This window comes from Alosa sapidissima, chromosome 2 (genome assembly GCF_018492685.1).
Source record: "Alosa sapidissima isolate fAloSap1 chromosome 2, fAloSap1.pri, whole genome shotgun sequence".
In the NCBI taxonomy this organism is placed as follows: Eukaryota; Metazoa; Chordata; class Actinopteri; order Clupeiformes; family Clupeidae; genus Alosa; species Alosa sapidissima.
The window spans coordinates 13,757,833-13,780,417 of NC_055958.1; the positions used below are offsets into that span (position 1 = coordinate 13,757,833).

The following is a 22,585-nucleotide window of genomic DNA, read 5'->3' on the forward strand; positions in this document are numbered from 1 at the left end:
CTGCTCCGACCCCCGCCAGCTCCTCCAGGTCCCGTGCCGAGGCTGCAGACGTTTCCTGTTTGCTCTGGAAGAACAAACACGGAGAGCTCTGGGTGGAGCTGAGGGGTTTCCTCCCCTGCCCCTGAGAACAAACAGTGAGTTCATCCATCCACGGAGGAAGAACAACACCAGAGAGTGAGAGAATAGAGAAGGAAAAAGGAAAGTGTGTCAGGCAGCAGGGCCTGCGAGCACACAGGAGGAGTGAAGTGAACAGAACAGAGCTGGCTCTCGGTGGAAGTGGCCTAATCATCATCTCCTTCCCTGCATCTTAGGCACCTTGAGTACTTAGGCAGGTCTGTTAGACTTAACAGTGTGCATTGGTTAAGTTTCACACTAGAAAGGCTGTGATGGGTCATTTCGAATTACTATCTTAAAAAAAAAAAAAAAAAAATAGTTCTGCTGGTAAAATTTTGAGTTTAAATTCCAATGGTCAAAATAACCGCTGAAAAATGAAATTCTAGTAGTTTCAAAAATTCTGGGCAGTTCTAGTGTTAAAGTATACAGTATCTCTGTGTATGTTTACTATCAATAGGCCTTCTCTATAGGCTATGCCAACATCCTTACTTCAGGACATTTCTGTCAGAAGAAAAACAGAAGAAGAAAAGGAAATAGACAAGAAAAAAGAAAAGTGTGTCAGGCAGCAAGGCCTGCGGGTATGCAGATGGAGGACCGCGGTTCATCATCTGGAGGGTAAAGTGAACTAGAACGGAGCCGGGTCTCTGTCGGTGGAAAAGAGAGAGATCTGATCTCCTTCCTACCCTGAGTCTTGGGCACCTCACTGGGCACTGGGTCTGTAAGAATTTCCCCTGGGGATCAATAAAGTATATATCTATCTGTCTATATCTATCTATCTATCTATCTATCTATCTAGACTTACAGTGTGATTGCATTGCTTTAGGTTTCCAGTGTACAGCACTCAATATAGCTCTCTGTGTATTCTATGTTCTCATAGGCTGTGCTATTGAACTCTTCAGGATATTTATGTCAGAAGACATATGGTGGGGGCCTGGGGTCCAGCCAGCAACCCATCAGTCCCTGAGAGACAGGAACTGGACCAAAAAAAATGCATTTGTCTTAAATATATACCTGTGGTGGACTGGCCTGCTTTGTAGTATTTTTACCAAGTGATTGGCCGTCCTCAGCTCCAGAACGTCCATAACCTGGAAACTGGCATGAAAAAGCATTGTCATCTTTTTCCATGGTGTCTATGGGTGTCGCCACTCTGTTTTCTCTACCCCTCTGGTCAAAACTATTGCTCTCACATTGCCAGAGGTGAGATCTGACCAAAGAGCGGTCAGTGCTTCCCTCTGCTGGAACTACAGGTCGCTTAAAAAGTAGGGTAGAGTAGGCTCACTAGAGTCACCAAGTAGCCTGTCAGTTTCTAGGAAGGACGATTTTGCCATGTAAAATGTGCAGGGGCGGTTTTAGCAACTTGGAGGCCCTGGGCAAAGGAAATTCGATATTTTGATCGGGGTAAGATATTTGTTTGTTTTTTACTTAAATCAGATAAATTCAAGGAATTCATATAATCACAACAAGATCGACTATCGAATTTATCACGTTGTGTAATTTGATCAGCTGTGCCAATAAAGTTAGGCCTAGCATAGCATAGCAACACGGAGATAATAAGACATAATTGCAATCCACATATAATAACCTTAACTACTCTGCGAGTAGTTAGACTAACCCTTTGGTGTAATACAGTTTATTGAAACAGAAGTCACGTCATAAACTGCAGAACCATAGCAGAACGGGATAGCTCAAGGCTAGGCCTACTGTAGATTCGAAATCTCCACATCTGAAATCTGATTGGTAGTGGCTTAAGAAAAACACGGAAATTTCAGCAAACACTACTACACAGTGAAAAGAGATGGGACATGTTCTCCAGTTTTCGCTTCCCTTACGACCTTGGGCACTTCACCCACACGCCTACTACCCCACTATGTGTAGGCTAGACAGGGCAAAATCTACAACGATCTGGTTGGGGTCAGGTTACTACCAAACTTTTCTCAAATGATCATATTCGCGTGGAATCCATTTCTGGTTGGGACATTGTTGTATCGTGCATAGTTAATGATTTGCATGTTATTTGAATAAATTAGCGAATATGAATATATCTCAGAGAAGTGTCAATAATTTGACTGTATGTAGACAGAGCGATATGTCTTCGTGCACAATTATGTTTTTTTGTTTTCATGTAATATTGCAGATAGCCTACATGCAAATGAGAAAACTCTAAATGTTTATTGTCAATCAATGAGTTCCTCTTTATAAGAAAATCATATCAAGGAAATTATTGATATTATTTTACCAGATTAGTCTAGATATGTATTAGGTGCATTCATTGTTTTGTGAAAGTTAATATGCATGCAAATGTACCAGCTAATTTGCATACAAGGATAGATTCATGAATTGTGAATTGATGAGAATTCCTTCTGTCTTTGTTTTAGAAATTTCACAAACTTATTTCTCTCTTACATCTTTTTATTTTTCGATCACAGAAGAGTTCATTTACAAATGTGCATTAAAAATGTCAATGGATCTCATGAACAGTTTTCATTAACAAGTGCTCTACATCCACATCACACCTTCATCCTCCTCACGCACGAACACACACACACACACACTCACAAACTTATTTCAATCATTCCATTATGGTCTCGCTATGCTTTCAGTATGAATCACCCTAACTGGAAAGACTTTGGCGTCAGTATGGCAAAGAGGCCTCTTCAATATGAGGATCAAGATGAAGTTGCTTTGGCCAAAGAGAGAAACTTCGGAGAGGTGAATGCAGAGAATCCCACCACAAGACTCCATGAATATTTAGAGCGTGGGGAAAACAAATCTGAAATGGGAGCTCCTGTAGATGATGATTGGGAAGTTCCTTCAACAGATGATGATGTAGGTGAAAGAGTGGGTCCTGGTGAAGAAAGGTGAGTGAAATAGACTCAAAATTCATCAAGGAATGTGATCCCAACAGGGATATTTCTTTGGTACATTAATTTAAAGACACATAATATTTGCAAAAATTCCATTACTATAGACTGTTGATATGATAACGTTTCTATAATGATGCAGTCTATATTCCAGGCATCATGGCAGACACTCACCAGTGCTCAGTGTAATCTCCATGAAGAGTGACCAGTCAATGGATTGCCCAGGATTTTTTACATTTACAGGACATAAAGGCATTAGGTATTCATATTAGACCACATATAATAACTTGCTTGAGTATTTATTTGATAAATTAATTTAGCTTTATCTTCTGCACATGCCACTGATTCATTTAATTTAGTTTTATCTCCATTTTGTCACTAGGATCGATTTGGACAAACCAGACTCTCTGAGCAGTAGATTTTCAGCATGTGAGCTGTCAGAGGATTCCACTCCTGTTGCTTCTAGGTATGTTTGGTAAATATGTTTAGGTTTCCCTTTTGACCCACTTTCAAAAATACTTTGAACTATGTCTATCAGAAAGATATAGAGATTTCAGAGATCATGATTCTTCTGGGACCTAACTATTTTCTTTGTTATATTCATTAAAAAGCAAGACCGTATCAAATGATGAGGTTGATGGGCACAGGCTAAAATATACTGCTAAGGCTATAACATCTCCATATTAAACTTTGGTTAGATAAATATACACATTTATATATTCTAGCTCTTACAGTCCACACACTACAGAACCTGGAGGTGTCCTCTGTGCCGTTTGCCCAAAGAGGGCTTTCAAGTCCTGTGTGACCTGCATGGCCTCCTTCTGTGAGATCCATGTTAGGCCACATTACACAGCCCAAGCACTGCTGATACACAAGCTGGTGGAGGCCACTGAAGAACTGGAGCAGAGGCTGTGTTCACGACACCACAGAGAGCTGGAGCTGTACTGCAGGACTGACCAGACTGCAATATGTGTGTTATGTCTGGCAGTTGAACACACTGGACATGACATAACAGAACTGGGAGAACATCAGGTTGGTGTGTTTGTCATGTACAGTGTCATTGTGACTTCAAAAAGAAAATGTAATATCAAAGAAAATGACCACATAACTCCTGCACTCTTGTATCCTTAGAAAATGCAAATGAACAAATCAGAGATGGAAAAGAAGACAGGTGAGTATAGTCATGCAGCAGGTACTAAATAGCAAATTAACAAAGCGTATAGTGCTTATTCATTCACCTCCACCCTGACCACAATCATGCCTCACAGTCATTATAGGAAGAGATCAACAATCACACATACATTATTACAGTTTTCCATTTACAGAAAAGGTTGATTAATTACATTGTTCATTACATTGAATTCATCCTCAGCTGTTCCTCCTCCTGGGCCCATTGAGTTCACCTCAGTGAAGCCAGACTCTGTGTGTATGTGCTGGGGACCTTCTGAGGGACTGACAAGACCCCACAGATTCAGGGTCTCATGGACCGGTGAAGGAATCAAAGAGCATCTGGAAGTGCAGGACCTGAAACTACATGTCCAGGAGCTCATTCCAGCACAGGAGTACAGATTTACTGTGGCCACCCTCATGGATGACGGCAGACAGAGTCCACGTGTGGCTGCAACTGTGCAAACAGGTTTGGTTTCTGCATAAATATTAAAAATAGAATTGACAGGTTGTTGTGATTTATAACCCTAGTTGACAACTGTTAAATATTTTGTAAGTTAAAGGAAAAATCCGGCCGATTTTTACATGGATCTTGATCACTAGACGTCGGCGAATACTGTCGATAGGGGGAAAAATTACCAAAATTGGTGCTGCCAAACTGGAATAGCTGCAGCTAACGGCCACTGCTCCCAGTGCGCTACAATGCTAGGTCTGTGGGCATCCACTAAATTTGATTTTTTCCCTCTTAATGGATTCAAAATGTCATTAAAAGTTATGTGCAACATGAATAGGGTCCTTATGTGACAAAACGATGTGTAATCAACTCATTAACTGTGAAGTAACCATTTAAATTCTACTGTTACATCTGCATACTACTCTGTTTACCTTTTCCGGCGACAACTGAATTCCCACGATACTTTAAGTCTGTTGTCGAGCTCATGCCGGCTTCGCAACGAAAACTTGAAGTTTATTTAAGAAATAGGTAATTGCACACTGTAATGGTTATCACCATATTAACGTTAAAGGTGCCCTGCCACACAAAACCGTTTTTACTTGTATTTTTTGAAACATGTTAGATATGTTTTTGAGCTATGTCGTGAATGTGAAAATGAACAGCTAACTCCTCTGTCAGCTCTAGCCACTGAAAAGAAATAAGCGGAGAAATTAGGCCAATTGCAAAAGCTCTTCAGATTGACGTGAAATTGATGAGCTCATTACTATTCATGAGCTCGCCCAGTTGAGACCATGCCCACAAAATTCATTTAGCTCTGACAGTTTTTCGTAGGCCTATGCAAGAATGGCTGAATGTCAACGGACTTGTGCGCTATGAACTTCAACAATGCATTTTCCCCAAGAACCCAGACTTGAGGATCAAATGGCTTCGGTTTATTTTTTGGAACAATGCCACAGGCTTTGCAAAAAGGTTGCTGTTGAAGCCTGGAGCAGGCTACCATCGCAGTCTACGACCAGTGCCTGTAAGTAAAACGTAATTGTCAAGTCAAGGAAGTGCTATGTTATACAGGTTTAATGAACTTGCTAGCCTAGCAGGTTTTATTTATGCACGTTGGGACAATGCTAGCACTCGCTAGCCAAGCTAAGTTCATGCCATGAAGCTAAAATTAGTTGATAACGGCGGTCATGTTATGGACAAAACCTACTAGCTGTTAGCCAATCAGAGTCAAGCAGCTTAGCTTGTTGAATATTAATGAGAACTTCATGCAGGCTTTCAATACCACACTAGAATGGCTTGAAACAAGGTAACCAAGGCATGTTTTCCACAAAAATGTTACAGAGTCCATGGTAGAACTTCAGACATTACCACAAAGTAATGAAATAAGTGTGGCAGGGCATGACTATGTAACTACATGGAAACTGTTGAAATGTACTTGGAGCTGAAAGCTAGCTCTAGTCTCATGCTGAAGTATCGTGGGAATTCAGTTGTTACAGGAAAAGGTAAACATAGTAGTGTGCAGATGTGACAGTACAAACTTTGTATTCAGTGGAAGTTGGAAATTGAGAGAGAATATACAGTTAGTGTTTCCACAGTCCTGAAAGAGGGGCAGAGCAAACCCATCTCTGAAGACATCAGAACAAGTTGGCAAAAGTCCTTCTTTCCTGATAATTTCTTGTTCAGTTGTAGTTTTGTTGTTCAAATAACTAATCACTAGAGATGCACGGATGGACTATTGTTTTATCCGAAACCGCATCACAAAATTAATCATCCGTCCGCCATCCAACCGCACCAATATTTTTTGACCAATTTTCAAAACCGCACCTGCCCGCCATCCGCTGGTTGTTTTAAGGTCTATAGGCGATGCAAGGTGCTGCCGCGAAGCTAGGAAGCTCTTGCCTGTTCTGGAAAGGAGACTGATCCAATGCAGCAAAGATATTTAAAAGCTAAAGGCCCTAGTATAGCCTATGTTGTATCCCCAGAATATCAGCAGGGAACTCCGTCTCCAATCCGTGCACAGGGACAAAGATAAATAAATAGCCTAAATAAAACGCACATCGGCAAACCTGACCTTACCTATAGGTCTGCCTCTTTCTCCCTATGATATTGGTTGTGGCTTGATCTTGTCTGTTCCTGTCTTGGCCTGTAGGAGGAGCTGTGGAGGTTTTAACGAGGTGGCTAATTGATGGCCTAATTGGAGGTTGCATGAAATCAGTGTTCTCCAGTTGGTTCGGCCCTGGCACTGCACTCGCGAGCACACTCTTGGCAGGGCTGGCTGCAGCTCTGTTCCTTTACTTTTGCACTACACATTCATATGCTGACCTACACAACAGTTTTGCCTTGCCTTACACATACTGACTTTGTAAATATCTCTGTTAATAAATATACTTTAGTTTAAAATATACTTTGGTGTGGTCTCCCCTTCATGTCGTGCTCACTCCGAGCCAAATGGTTACGACACTTACCCAATAAAGTAACTAAATTACAGTGACGCATTACTTTGTAACTCGTTACCCCAACACTGTCCAATACTGACAGCTGGGCTCATAGCTTGCAGGTTTGCTAGTGGCCTACCAAGGCGATGCAAGGAGACGCGACATGGGAGATGAATCTTCGGTCAACTTGCACTGTATTCTACTTTCTTATTGTACATTGGAGAGGAAAAAATGCTGGTACTGTAGGCTACCATAGGCTATTTAATTTAAACTTCCTGTTACCTTTAGTGTGTGTGTGTGTAACAATATTTTACAATGTATATATACTGTATATATATTTTCATTTGATTGGTTCAACCGCCATCCACCCGAATTTAATTAAAATATAATTTTTTGCCACGTCATCCGCAGTTTATCCGCGGCTGTAACCGCCAACCACGTAACTCTACTAATCACAGGTGCTGACATGCACACGTTTGCCTCTCAGACATATCTACATGGATGAAGGCACACCTCCTCCAGCTAAACCTCTCAGAAACGGAACTGCTGGTCCTCCCAGCCAAACCTACTATACAATATCATGTCAACATCAAAATTGACTCCCTGTCTGTTGCACCGACCAATCATGTTGCCTCGTTGCCTTGCCTTCTCTTTTCATGTTGCCTGGTCATGCTGTTTCACATTTTACAACATACGGATAATCAGGCCTGACTGACTGAGTATGCTACCCCAAATACAAGCCATAGTCATCTCATGACTTATTGTAACGCCCTCCTAACAGGTCTCCCAGCCTGCATAATAAAACCCCTTCAGATGATCCAGAACGCGGTGGCGCGCCTGGTCTTTAACCAATCCAAAAGGGCACATGTTACCGTGTTACTCATTATTCTACACTAGCTACCTATAGCCACCCGCATAAAATTCAAATCACTAACTCTTGCCTACAAAGTAGTCTCCGGTTCTGCACCCACTTACTTGAATGGCCTCGTACAGGCATATGTACCTCCCGACCATTGCGCTCCTCAGATGAGCATTGTCTGGTTCTGCCACCCATACGCTCAGGGCAATCCAAACTTTTCTCATCTGACTTCCCTGCTGGTGGAATGCACTACCAGTTTTTACCAGAGCAGGGGCATCCCTCTTTATCATCAAAAAACTCCTGAAGACCTAGCTCTTCAGAGAGTATATCCTCTTGTGGATAGGATAATGTCCTGTCTGTCAGTCCTGTGTGGGTCTCTCTCTCTCACTCTCTCTCTTTCTCTCTCTCTCTCTCTCTCTCTCTCTCTCTCTCTCTCTCTCTCTCTCTCTCTCTCTCTCTCTCTCTCTCTCTGTGTGTGCATGTGAGTCTGTGATTAGTTATTTGAACAACAAAACTACAACTGAACAACAAATGATCAGAAAAGGAAAATCTCTGCTATTTGGCCGATATTCATTGATCATAATTGGCTGTTGCAATCACAAAATTACATACTGAATTTGAGTGTTAATACTTCTGTGAGGAAAAAAGGGCTAAATACAGAGTTAATGATGGTTTATTGAGTAAATATTTATCCTTGTACATCTTAGGGTAATATAATTTACAAAGAAAACATTGAACATGTATGCACTGACCCTTAATATTATATATGTATGTTGCAGGACAGAATGAAAGACTGAAAAAACTTCAGGAGAATGCTCGTCTCATTAAAGATCATCCCCGAAACATCTATGTTCTTGCAACAGAAAAAAATGTGCTGAATGAAACTGTTGCAAGATGGACATTTGGAGAAAGAGACAACAGCAAAAATAATAGAATCATCATAATAGTAGGAGAAACAGGGACAGGGAAGACCACCCTCATCAACACTCTAGTAAACCATGTCCTGGGTGTGAAATTTGATGATGAGATGTGGTTTAAGATTTCTGAAGAGGACGAAAACAAGAAACAAACAGATTCCCAAACAGAAGCTGTAACAGTTTATGATATTTTTGAGGAAGAGAGCCCAGTATCCCTCACCATCATTGACACCCCAGGCTATGGGGATTCTCGAGGACCCCTGTATGACCAGCTAATCACTGAAAACCTGTTTAACTTGTTTAAATCGGAAGATGGAGTGCAGGAAGTGGATGCCATATGTCTTGTTCTGAAAGCATCTATGAATCGTCTTTCGTCTACACAACATTACATCTTCAATGGAGTTCTGTCCCTTTTTGGCAAAGACATCAAAGACAACATTGTGTTGCTCATCACACACTCAAATGGCAACTATCCAACAAATCCACTGCAGGCCATAGAAGAAGCAAACGTTCCATGTGCAAGAACAATGGAGAATGAGCCTGTCTACTTTCTGTTTGACAACTGTCAGCTAGAGGTATTTGGAGGAAATAAAGATGTTGCTAAACATGCCTGGGACCGTGGGGTTGAGAGCATTGAAAATATGTATTCCTTTTTAGATCAAAAAGAAAGGAAAAGCATGGAACTCACTAAAGATGTCCTGAGAGAGTGAGTGCGCTTGTTTGCTTGTGTTGACAATCTAAAGCAGCGAATTGAGTGGATCGAGCTGAAACAGCAAGAGATGAGACAAACTGAAGCAGCTATTGAAGAGAACAAGGAAAAGCTGAAATCATGTGAAAAGTTTGAATATGAAGTTGATGAGCCATACAAAATAAAGGTCCAAGTGCAGGGCTTTACACCTGGATACAGTTTAACACCATTGGAAAAAATGTGGGGACATTTCAATGCTCAAGCCACGTCCTGTAAAGTCTGTGAGGAGACCTGCCATTGGCCTGGCTGCTGGATGGCTCCGTCTCTCCACATTTGTGAAGTGATGAAGAACAACCACTGCACTGTGTGCACTAAGAGATGTCATTACAGCAAACATGTGAAAGAGGGATGGAGATGCATAGCAAAGACCAGGAAGGTGACTAGAACCAATGAAGACCTGAAGAAAATGTTTGACAAGGAAACTGAAAAGAGCAAAAGTTATAAGGAAACACTGAGAAAAGCTGAGGAAATGTTGGCAGAATGCAACAGTGAAAAATGCAGGTTAGTGCAGGAGGCCTATCAGAGCATCCGGAGGCTGCAGGAGATTGCCCTTGAGAAAGACTCTGTGTTCACGCTTGTGCACCTGGACTTTCTGATTGAGAAGCTGCATGAAATCGGAGACAATGAGAAGGTAGAAAAACTGATGGAGATGCAAAACATTGATGAGGCCAGACAGAGAGCTGTGGATTACATCAAAGCAATTCAAGGAACCGTTTGATTTTATTAGAAGGAAAATGGAAAAGTCACCCAAACCCCAAAGCAGTAAGGTCAGTTCAAGTAATTGAGAAAGTTGATACAGTTGCAAATATCAGCTTTCTGAGGCATTAATACTGTACCATCTGTTTCAGTAATGGCATACATATTTGCTGTATGCTGGACAACCAATTCCAAATTTATACATTATACATTTATTGTATATTTATGTATCTTCAAGGCATATTGTTTCTGTCTTCCCTGCTCTACCTGTAAAGCACTTTGGGTCAACTGTTGTTTGTTTAAATGTGCTATACAAATTAAATGACTTGACAATCATGACAATTTCAAAACTGGCTCACTCGTGAAGCGCTTATTGTACAGAGCTTTATATCCTCATATGCTGTAAGGTCTGCTGTTTATTGTGATATACGGTTTGACATTAGCCTGACGTTGTCATACTCAAATTCTAGTCAGAATATGAGTCTGATACTGCTCAATTGGGACGTAATTATGGGGCGTGTTTCAACTAGGGATGTAACGGTATGAACATTTAAACTCACGGTTATAGTGACCAAAATGATCACGGTTTTCGGTATTATCACGGTATTTCTAAAAGTGTGTTCAATATGTTCAGAAAGCCCTGATAGGCCTACACAAGCTGAAATAGTTTCAAAAAGTGTCCCGTTCACTTTTTTCTTCATGTTTAATTGGCTATGTGCTTATAGCTTAACTTACCCTACCATAACTTGGAGTTTGCTATTTCTGTTATTTGGATGCAATGAGTGAGACCAAAGTAATGTTCAAAATAAAACTTTAGGCTACTATATTCTCCTGATAACGTGAGTGGAATGGATTTAATGTGGACGCGAACATAAAAAGACGCAGAGTGGCTACATGATACAGTGCACATTTTGCGGTGAAAAAGTTCCACCTTTTAAAATCAGGTGTAGCCTAATCCGAATCGTAGTTAAAACCATCAACTAGACAACAGAATCAGTAGGGTACCAGTTTTGTTCCATTGTACCAGGCCTACTGTATGTCAAAAGCAGGCTCGGATGAAGCTGGGAAGGATTAAACACACGGTTTCCACACTGTGGCAATCAACAGTGATAATCATGATGTTTGAAATGAAAACGGTAATTATTATCGTCAACATTGTTATCACGGTTTACCATTATACCGGTAATCGTTACATCCCTAGTTTCAACCGATACAGGGGGGGAATGCCTCTGCACTCAATTGGATAGACCTAACCAATCAGAGCAACGAAATAGCTTAGCATGAGATGTAGGAAGAACACACAAACCATCCTTTAGGGACCGGTATAGGGACCATCACTGAAAATATAGATAGATATATACTTTATTGATACCCAAGAGGAAATTCAAGATCCCAGTAGCATCACAAGAAGACATCACAACATACACTTACAACATAAACAGGATGATAAAATAACAAATCCACATGAATAATATGGACAATATAAGATACTAAATCCAGGTCAGGCTGGGGGAGGGAGGGAGGGGTTGTGCATATGGGCTAATATAGCCAGTATTTTTTACTACACATTTCATTTTTTTTTGTACTGTATGTGCATAGTCCGATTGTGAAACTGTTAGTGTGTGGATGATTTTTAAAGTACTGCAGCTTAACGTAGTGCAGTGTTCTTAGTTCTTACCTAGTGTTGCACGGTGTATCGATACGAAAAAGGTATCACGATGCCTTCACGCAAAAAACGATACGATTTCCGACGTTTTTAGAATCGATACTTTATTAAAATTAACGTTCTGTGTCTGCGTGAACTGCTGCTCTCACTGCTCCTTGCACGCATCTAGGCAAGTGGGCGTGTCAAGCAGGCAGCTCTGAGTGAGTGAGTGAGTGCGCAGCCAACGTCAACATACAGTAGTTCTTAGCCGACCGTCCTCGGCCTTGTGGATAAAACAAAAGGTGAAGTGAAATCTGCAACTATTTCGGATACATCGCGAATAGTGAAGGCAAGCCATCAGGTACACAGAGGCCTGTTTGTGAAATATGTTTCAAAGTCATTTAAAAGCAGTAGGCTACGCATGAAACTTGGCTAAACACCTCGCAGACATATCCCAAGATTTTTGTTCAAAGAACGACAGGTTAACGAATATGCTATAGAAAACACGACTACATGGTTAGTGCAAAGTTCTTCTCTTCTGTTTTAGTCTAGCCTAAGTGAAACGAGTATGGTTCTCTGGGATAAAGCGAACCTTCCTTCATCAATGAATTTTGACGAAACATAACGAGCTGTACTCATTTTGACGAGACATAACGAGCTGTAATCATAGGGTGCTAACGTGATGAAAGCGCAATGTTCACGCCAGAGGACTGCACACAGACATATTGCAACAGGTAATGGTGTAGGCTTATCTGACGAAGACCTGAGTGGTTGGAACGTCGTACTTGTACACTGGGCGCAAAGAAGACTATCCTCACATTTTTCCCTTTGCAACTGTCAAAGAAATCCCATGAACACGGGAAGGCCTAGGGAAGCCTATACTGTACATCAGATGGCCTAAAGATTAGGCCCCTCTGCATAGCATTCAGTGATTTGCATGCAGTAATTTCAACACTGATCTTGATCTAGCCTAGTTTGGCTATTTAAAGCTACTTTATTGGCAAAACACAACACAATGTAAATTAACTATAACAAAAAATAAAGGACTTCATCACACAAAGTAGGCCTACTATTTTATGGACTATAAAAATAATAATTATGTAGGAAGTTTAGAACCCAGAATTGACCTGCACACTACAAAAGTGCACCGAATTCAACACAAATGACTCAATACACTTGGAGGAGGTATGAGTCCTTTCTTTTCCAGATATCTTAGGATTTTATTTTTCTTAACATTGCATACATTTATACAGGGTATGCTAATGCACTCTTTAACTTTTAACCCCTTAATGGATGGGTTGGCTGTAAACCGAATTGCCCCTCGGGGACTAATAAAGATATCTGAACTGAACTGAACCGTAGTTCGGTTTCGCCGTAGTATCGTTTCAGTATCGAGCATCGTGATATTTATGGCAGGTATCGTATCGAAGTCATAATTTTGGTATCGTGACAACACTATTCTTACCAAAGTGTATCATTAAAGGGACACCTGGCAAGCCTGAGTGCTTTTTCACTACGAAGCTCCCCCTAGAGTCTGTACGTGTCGATACGTGTGTGAACCCTCGCTCGGTCTGAAGCTCTTTTACTTTTATTTTTATCTTCCGTCAAGGGTTTTCGCTGCTTCTTCATCGGCTCTGCCATTATATACACGTTTGTAACAATCACTAGCCGGGTTTCGTTAGCCTGCGTCTGTCGCGGGGAATGCTGGATGTAAACTGATCCTGCTTCTCGCGATGTCTGAGACTTTGCGAGACTGAAGGTCGCGGTTAAGATACACCGAACTTGCAAGCAGGATATTCTTCCTACAGGCTGTAGGGGCGGGCGAGAGAGTCTTCATTCGCCCTGTAATGAGTAATTTATCCATATACCGACTTAGGAAGATGATTAATTAACACGAAAACGTTGCCGTTGGTGTCCCTTTAAACAAATAGTGAAGTAGAAGGGTGAGCCATGTTGTGGCTGTTTGTAAAAGAGGTTCATGAAAGCTATGAGTCTTGCTCACTAATGCTAACGCAGGCAGTGCATTTGCGAATGACAACTAGCTCCACCCATAAACTGTCATTCAAAGCGGATTGTGGAAGGAAATGGCCAATCAAGTCCTTTAGGCCACTGTTACGACCCTGTTGACTCTTCTTGGGGCTCCGCCCTTTTTATTCTATGTACTGCCCGTCTGTCTCCTGCAGGGTGCTGAGTGCAGGGGTGGTGCCTGGGAGTTAATGGGCTGGATTATAAGAATGCAGAGTTTTATGTAAATAAATTCAATTATTGAATGCTATGGTGTGTGGTCTCCCCCATTTTATGTCAGGTCTGCTTTGAGCCAGGTGGTCCTTGACGGCCACGAAGAGCCGACTGAGCTAGATAGCTTTTGTGAGAGATTAAGATTTTGTGAAGTGTAGATTGTTACACACAGGGACAGTTGTTGATGTTAACCTTCACCAGACCCGAGGGACTCTCCCTGTCACCCTTACACTTGGAGAAAAAGACAAACACAGGTTAACCGTTTGAGGAATGTTGCTGGGCAACCACTAGCCGGTTCCATGTTTTCTGATTGAATGGCCATGAGAATTTGACAGCATTAACATAATAAGCATGAGCAGGGGTGTAGCACGAGATCCTGGGCCCCTGGCAGTCCAGATGGGCCCCCATGTTCCTAACCCCCCCCCCCCCCAAAAAAAACGCCTAACTCTAATCCTAACCTCTAACCCAGGGGTGGGCAAACTGCGGCCCGCGGGCCGGATCCGGCCCGCCAAGCACTTTCATCCGGCCCGCTGAGCATTTCATTTGGTTATCAGGCTGCTCGCTATTTTTTTCCTGCGATAGAGACGACGTTGGTTAGCTTTACTGCAAACTGCTTTTCACTCTCCTTAGAGAACGTTTACAATGTCAATGTCAAAACATCATGTTAAATAGAGATAACATCATGTTAAACTAAGTTAACTCTTAGTTATCTCCTTTGCAGCAGGTCTAACATGAACATGCGATCCATTTATTGGGAACGCGTCTGCACTCACGAGAGGGAGAGAGAGCCGCAGGTTCCAGCTGGCTTGTCATTGTTGATAATTGATATCTCTTTCTTATAAGAAACTTTTAAAAGGAAATCATGAAGGCAGCAGTAGTTCCCACTACTGACCATTTAAAAAGTGTAAGAGGGCCATACCGTAGCAGGCAGAAGATCATTGAGAAATAAACGTGAATTAAAGCGACAGTGCACAATTTATACATTTGTTAAACAGCATAAAATTAGCAGTATTTTAAGCAATTAATATTTTAAAAGAAATATTTTGTCATACTAAATTATAGGCTATAAAAAATGTATTTTTTTTATGTGTGTGTCGTGGGGGGTGGGGGGGTGGTTGTTGTGCGGCCCGCCGGCCAATTTTCAAAACCCAGTGTGGCCCTTGAGCCAAAAAGTTTGCCCACCCCTGCTCTAACCCTAACTTGTTATGACAAAAAACGAATGTCACTTAATAACAAAAGCGTTATGTCCTAAATGTTTATGACTTGTTTATGACACATTCATGACAGTGTCACTCTTATGTCGATACTGTCAAGTAAAGTGTAACCAAAAAAACAAATCACGTAGGCCTGCACATGAATTTGTGTACTGTAGGCCTAGATGTTTATAGGGTATTATCACCCGGAGAGAAGAAATACTCTTTTCTGATTGTCTGGCAGGGTGGCTCTTAATTCTGGATAACGAGACCTATGAAGTAGATCTGGTAAAAAAAGTTTAATCGCCGTTCCATATCAATGGTTATGAATAATAACTATAACAACGATAGTAGGACGACAACAGGTGAGCCTGGAGGCAGGCTTCGCAACAATGGCTGTAAATAAGCTAACTGACTGTCCATGCTATCGCTGTTATAGGGCCAACGAAAGTTGTACAACAAGCCGAACTAGTCAGCTTCCGAGGTGTCCTGTTATACGGAATTAATGGACCACGCTGCGCGTCGGAGAGTTCTTTGCCCCTTGCCCTCGTCCATTAATTCCATATAACAGGACACCTCGGTGGCCGATATCCCTTACATAACTATTAACTGTAATGCTTAAAGGGATATTCCACCATTTGGGGAATTAAGCTAATTTTCCACATCACCTCGAGTAAAATTTTTTTTTATCTTTCTCCCGTTCATCCAGCCGTTCTGTGGATACAGCGATACAATTTTTAGGCAGCTTAGCATAGATCATTGAATCGGATTAGTCCATACCATTCTCGCCGCTAGCATCACACTTAACTTGACTACGATTTCCGGAATTTTTCCCATTTAAAATTTGTCTCTTCTCAAGTTAGAAAGTGCAATAAGACTAACGGAAAATGAAACGATTTTCTAGGTGGATTTGACATGGAACTACACTCTCATGTAAGGGATAATGTATAGAACGCCGGTCATTACTGGGAAAATAAGTCCCGACAGAGCGAACCGGACCCCGACGCGCAGTGGAGGGGTCTTGTTCCGCCCTGAAGGGACTTATTTTCACAGTAATGATCGGCGTTCTATACATTATCCCGCTTATTATACGGCTACTTGCCAAAACGAAATAATGAACTCCCCACGATATGACTTTAGCCTACATAACCTAGCCTATTTGTTACCGTTCATCGTGGCATTTGCTGAGAAACAAATAGTTCGCAACACACGCTGCTGAACTTAAATCAAACATTCTTTAGAACACAGCTGATCAACCGTCTGCTTTCACGTTTGAATGAAGTTCCAGTCCTTGCGTAGTGATATGAAAGACATTAATCAGAAGCACAAAACCCGTTGCCATTGACAGCGGTCATTAAATGCTTTGCCGGTGATTTATGTAGATTTAACATAGGCCCGAACGTTGGGAAGGCCCATTCATGTGAATGGAACGTTCTGCAGCACTCTGAAGAGCCGTGTAATAATCTGGCATAACAATCAAGGAACGTTGCGAACGTACCATGTACACAGTAATATCACGCAGCACCTGAAAATAGTTCCCGTGGGATATATTTTCCGGCAATACAACCAAGGTGATTACCTGCCTCCAGGCTTGCACAGTGAACGAGTGTTGTTTTCAGCCATGGTGACTTTTGAGCTAGACGATCCAGAAGATATTTACTTTGGTGCAGATGTAGATCCACAGCCCTATATGTTTGAACTGGAATATACAGAAGAAGAGCTCTTGGAAAGAGAAAGGCAATCGAATGTGGCTGAACAGGTGGTGCAATTGCGGGGCTTTTCAATCCATGCCTACGGAGACTGAGTGCCTGTGTTGTACGGAGTGGGACCAGGTCTTGCCATCCATGGCTAGGGACAATCAACCCGAAGAGGAATTATCATGTGTCGCAGCAAACGAGCACTTCGTAGCCATGCTGCATCCAGCAGTGGTCGACTTTTTTTTCCCGGTGTGATAAGGTAAACTGGAAAAAGCGTTCCATACCTGGCATGCCTGATGGACAACTATCTGTCGAGTAAGTCATTTCTGTAATCGTTAGCCTACAATGTTATTCAAAGCTTTAGAATGCCTTTTTCTGTCAACATGCATTTATTTCAATTATAGGCTATTTATTATTTGCTATCTTCTTAGTCAATGCAGGTTGGTGTCATACCGCATCATCATAGAGACAGCACTCCGAGTCCAATGCGCCCACCCTAACCCCACAGAAGCGCACTTGACATCGTTAGCGTATTTCAGTAGCTAAGGAAAATTTATTTTCTGATCGTCAAAACCACACCAGAGATGTTAGGCTTTAAATATAGGCTAATAATCAGGCTGCAATGATCTCGCAAATAATTTCTGAATAGCCTAAAGTGTGTCGTCTCCACAGCAAGTATGTGTCCTAATACTTTCTATCATAGCGACTAGGATAGTGAAATGATTTCACTACCTATGCATTTATTATTTTTGCAAAACTGTAAAACACAATTAAAGTTTCTTTCAGCTTATTCATGGTTTTTTTGAACATGTTAATCGCATAGAATATGTAGGCCTATATCAACCGTAGGCCTACACACTTGATCGCTATCACATAGATGAAACCATGCTACGGTTCTTACAGTAACGGACTCACGTTCACGTTGATCTCTATAACTGTTCATTTTTAGTAGCCTATATTCGAACCTATCCATAACCCTTTTTTGCTATTTGACTCATCATTTCACATACAAAAATATAAATAATGTCAGACAGTGAATTAGTAATTATTTTAAAATATATATAATATATTTTTTTAAATATATCTTCTGCCAGCAGGGGGTGCTGCAGCACCCCCCTTCCCGCGCCCTTGACAAGCAGGGAGGGCAAATTCATTTTTTGTTATCCGAACACATGCTCCGTTCCGTTCACGGTTCCTCCGGGCCACATTCTGATCAAACACGCACGCACCTGCACTTTAGAAAAAGCCCCGTCCCGCGATACCTGCAAAAGCGGACTCCCTTGTTCCTGGCGCGTGGCAATTACGTGCTATTCCCCTCTGCGCCGTTCCAGCTCATTTTGTATCTCTGATTGTTGCTGTAAAATTATACGCCAAATTGATGTTCTTGGGGACAGCGGATGACTGACAGACGAAAAATGAATCAGTTCAGAAGCCCAGGACCGCACCAACTCCTTTAGGGGGGAAAGTGAAAAAGCTGTTTCCAACTCTGATCTCGATCTCTCTCTCTCTCACACACACACACATTTCTAAAAATAGGAAGACGTTTTGTCAGTTTACTTTATTTATAGTAAATAGGCTTGCTAAATATAAGTGGGAATCTTTTGTTTAATGTGGATTAAACATAAACAAATGTTTCATGTGGGTAATTGTGTATATTTTTAGCCTATTTGTGAAAATACATTCAGTCCATTAGCCTACATTGACTTGCAACCTGTACCATGAAAAGTTGCATCCTTGATTGCCTATTGCCGTCATCACTCTTCCACTGGCGGGACAACATAAAAGGGACGTGATTTAATTCTGTTCAGCTATCGTGAAACCGAGGAACATGAACATCTGCAGATACTAACCGAACATGATACCGAACATGCGCCCCAATAAAGGTGGAATATGTTACAATTACAACTGAAATGTATATAATTTATACAGCACCAAAATATACCGACGAGGTTATGGCTGTGCGTGTGTAGACAAATGTATTCATCACGTCATTGTTACATCTACTTCGAAAAGAGTTGCGTCAGTACTTTTCCATGCCACACATGGACAGTACCTTGGAGAGCGACCAAGGCGCTCATTTCTGAATAGGTAGGCTAAAGCTTTCTGGACTCATCATCCTTACCTTCGAAGTGACAAGTCAGTGAGATCTTTTTATTACTGCCTCTGGATGCTAGCAAACAGCTGTTAGTTTCTGAATGTTTCTATAAAATTATCATGTTTGGATAATGCACTCTGCCCAAAGAATGGATTCAGGAAAAAACTGATTTATCTATTTATGGAAAATATAGAGGTTTTCAAGGCTTCTGTAAACATAGGCAACAATGATTAAGATTTAATATTGCTAATAGATTAAAGAAAAAGTTAGTCATTGAACAATATTAGAGCCATCCACATTTTAGTTAAGAGCATAAATAATCTAGTAATGTACACAGTAATCTTCTGAGAAACAAATACATTTCCAAACAAACAAATAAACTAACAACACCGTAAACATAGCTAAATATTCCACCTACTGGTACATTCATACTTACTATTTACATGTATTTCCCCCTTTTTTTGCGTGTATCAACTGTTTCAACATGTGATTACATACAGTACAAACTCTCAAGTGTACCTGAACCTTTCATATGCCTTGCACCTTTCATATGATAGCAAATTTCAAAATAATGAGTTCAATTGAATGGGATGAAGACTGAGTCAAACGATAGGTTTTGTTCAGGAAGAAGGCTCTCTCTTTCTGAAGGTCAGTCTTGTGCGGGGGTCACCCAACAAAGTCCTGTCAAAAGACAACGAACAAGAACCTTTTATTTAGCGAACCTTTCTATTTTCAGAGCCACAGAAATGGCAAGGGCAGCTCACAAAAACATGACTTTAATTTCATGAATATCCATTCATTATACAAGGTCTGGGACTGGGAACTCAATTTCTTGCCATTGATCATGTGATCATGTGTATTATAATGTTCCTGACCAGTTCTCAGTCAGTATATTAGCCATTATTAAGAAATAATTACAGCTTGTCCTTTACAAGCTGTTCCTTTCTGTATTTTCATGTACCAATGTCTGATGCAATGCATCAGCACCTGGCCACTTATAAGCTCATTTTTTAGGATTGAGCTAGGAAAGGACAAAGGTCAAAGGTCAAAGGTCGTACCTGAGCACAATGCCGACCAGCAGCCCAGCAGCCAGAGGGCCAACCCAGTAGACCCAGTGGTAGGGCCAGTGCTTAGCCACCACGGCTGGACCGAAGGCTCGGGCCGGATTCAGACAGCCACCAGAGACCGCCCCACTGCAGAGACAGAGAGAGGGACAGAGAGGACAGGTGAGGTTGAGAGGAGAGGGAGTGAGAAAGGGGCAGGAGAGAAAGAGGGGGGAAAAAGGGCATGAGAGATATAAGGAGAGAGGAAAAGAAAGGGATAGGGGAGAGAGAGGGAAGGACATAAAGAAATAGAAAAAAAAGAAAGGAAGAAAAAAAAAGATGTACACAGATAGTGAGAAAAAGGCCGACAGAGAGAGTGAGAAAAACAGAAAGAGAGAGGGAGAGGGCAGAAAGAGAGAGTGAGAAAAACAGAAAGAGAGAGGGATAGGGCAGAAAGAGAGAGTGAGAAAAACAGAAAGAGAGAGGGAGAGGGCAGAAAGAGAGAGGGAGAGAGGGAGAGGGCAGAAAGAGAGAGGGAGAGGGCAGAAAGAGAGAGGGAGAGGAAGAGGGCAGAAAGAGAGAGGGAGAGGGCAGAAGACAGTTATGTGGGAATGTATTGTTCTGGAGTTTTTCTGACTAGGATTGCGAGGTGCCTTGTTTCAGACAGATGTCTTGTCCTCATCCTGGTTGTACAGCTCACAGAAGCATCACACCCTCAGAAAGACTTACGGTACACAGACCAAGACAAACATGAACACACGTGTGCACAGATCATACACACTATCGGCCATGAATGATCACACAAACACACACACACACAAACATTCAGTTGACCCCACCCATACCCATAACGACACAAATGTACTGCACAGACTGAACACCTGAATCTAGACGCACACCTGCAGCCACCCATATTAACAAGCACACACACACACACACACAAAGAAACACACAGACGGGCACACACACACACACACACACACACAGACAAACACACAGACGGACACACACACACACACACACAGACAAACACAGATGGAGACACACACACATACACACACACACAGATGGAAACACACATATACTCACGCTCCCAGGATGCCGACGCAGAGTGTGAGGCCGATGCAGAAGGGGGCGAGGGGCGTTTTGCTCTGACGGTTCACTGCACTCAGGCACACCGACAGCACCAGGAAGAACGTCATGATCCCCTCCGCAAGCAGAGCTACGCCCACCTGATGATCGGCCTTAATGGCATCAAAGGCTCCGCCAGACGCATTCACAAAGCTCTCGTGCGAGGAGGCCACAGCCTGTTTAAATAAGAATCACCACAGTAGAAAAATAAGATCAAAGCGCTAGTCATCTTATGGCAATATTTACTTAAAACAGGTGCTCTTTCGAGAGAGTATGCGTTCAATCTATCTGAAAAGACTATGTGTTTCTGACTGACTGTAGGCAGTGTTCCTCTGCAGTAAAGGTCTTACCCTGGCAAAGCCGGCGCCCACTATGGCTCCACAGAACTGAGCTGCCCAATAGGGGAAGAGCATGATGAGCTTCAGGCCGCCTGCCACAGTGACCCCTAAGGTCACAGCAGGGTTCATGTGGCCGCCACTAGGAGAGCAACAGAGGTCAGAGGTCATATTGCTTCATCAATACCAGTCAATACATTCAAGTTGAATAGAGACACATTGACAACCAGATGTTAGTAAGGCAGATATGTCTAAACTACCAACAAATGTCAGGTATATGCAGGGTAGATGTATTATGTTAAGTTGTTAAAAGCCCCTGGTCCCATCCCTACATTAACTATGCTGTTTGACTTAATGCAGCCTTTTCTGCCAGTAACTGATGGTGCTGAAACGTATAAACAACCAGGGGCAAAGTAAAATGCATTCCTAGAAATGAGTATAAGATTGAAGAGTCTCTTCTTGGAACCTTGTGGATGAGCAGTTTGCAAACCTGTTCATCTGTAATTGGGAAAGTGTGCAGACAGCAGACACCAGTGAGCATTTAACATCACAAACACAATCCCCCCTCTTCACGCACCTGATTCCGGCCGTGATTGCGATGGAGATGGAGAGTGCCAGGCCGTGTGCCACAGCGGGCTGCAGGCGACCCGTGCCTGCAGAGTTCTCGATTACTGAGGCGCAGCCCGAGAAGACGAAAAGTGCCGTGCCGAAGAACTCGGCGACGCACGGGAGCAGGTAGCGGTCGTAGTGCGTGCGGCCCCACATTATCTTGGCCCTAGGCTTGACCTCCGAGACCTCATGCACCTCTTTACCAGCTGAGAGCGAAGCCATGGTGTCGAGGAGGGAGATGACCGCACACGTTGTTAAGTACTAAAAAAGATACGTGAGTGAGAATAATGCATACCTGAGAAATACGTACCTTGGTTGTATAACGGTACTGAACAAACGTATGCAACGTGT

General features: G+C 42.1%; 1 protein-coding gene and 1 pseudogene across 1 annotated transcript; one reads left to right on the forward strand and one right to left on the reverse strand.

The window, feature by feature from the left end:
• The first annotated feature begins 1,369 nt into the window (after positions 1–1,369).
• LOC121695054 lies at positions 1,370–10,599 on the forward strand (annotated as a pseudogene).
• An 8,740-nt stretch (positions 10,600–19,339) lies between these two features.
• LOC121695517 (aquaporin-8-like) lies at positions 19,340–22,585 on the reverse strand. Its single transcript, XM_042076431.1, has 5 exons — positions 22,203–22,585; positions 21,641–21,767; positions 21,249–21,466; positions 20,175–20,309; positions 19,340–19,797 (listed from the first exon to the last, which is right to left on the reverse strand). Exons 1-5 carry the CDS (start codon positions 22,454–22,456, stop codon positions 19,737–19,739), a joined length of 795 nt encoding a protein of 264 aa, XP_041932365.1. The 5' UTR covers positions 22,457–22,585; the 3' UTR covers positions 19,340–19,736.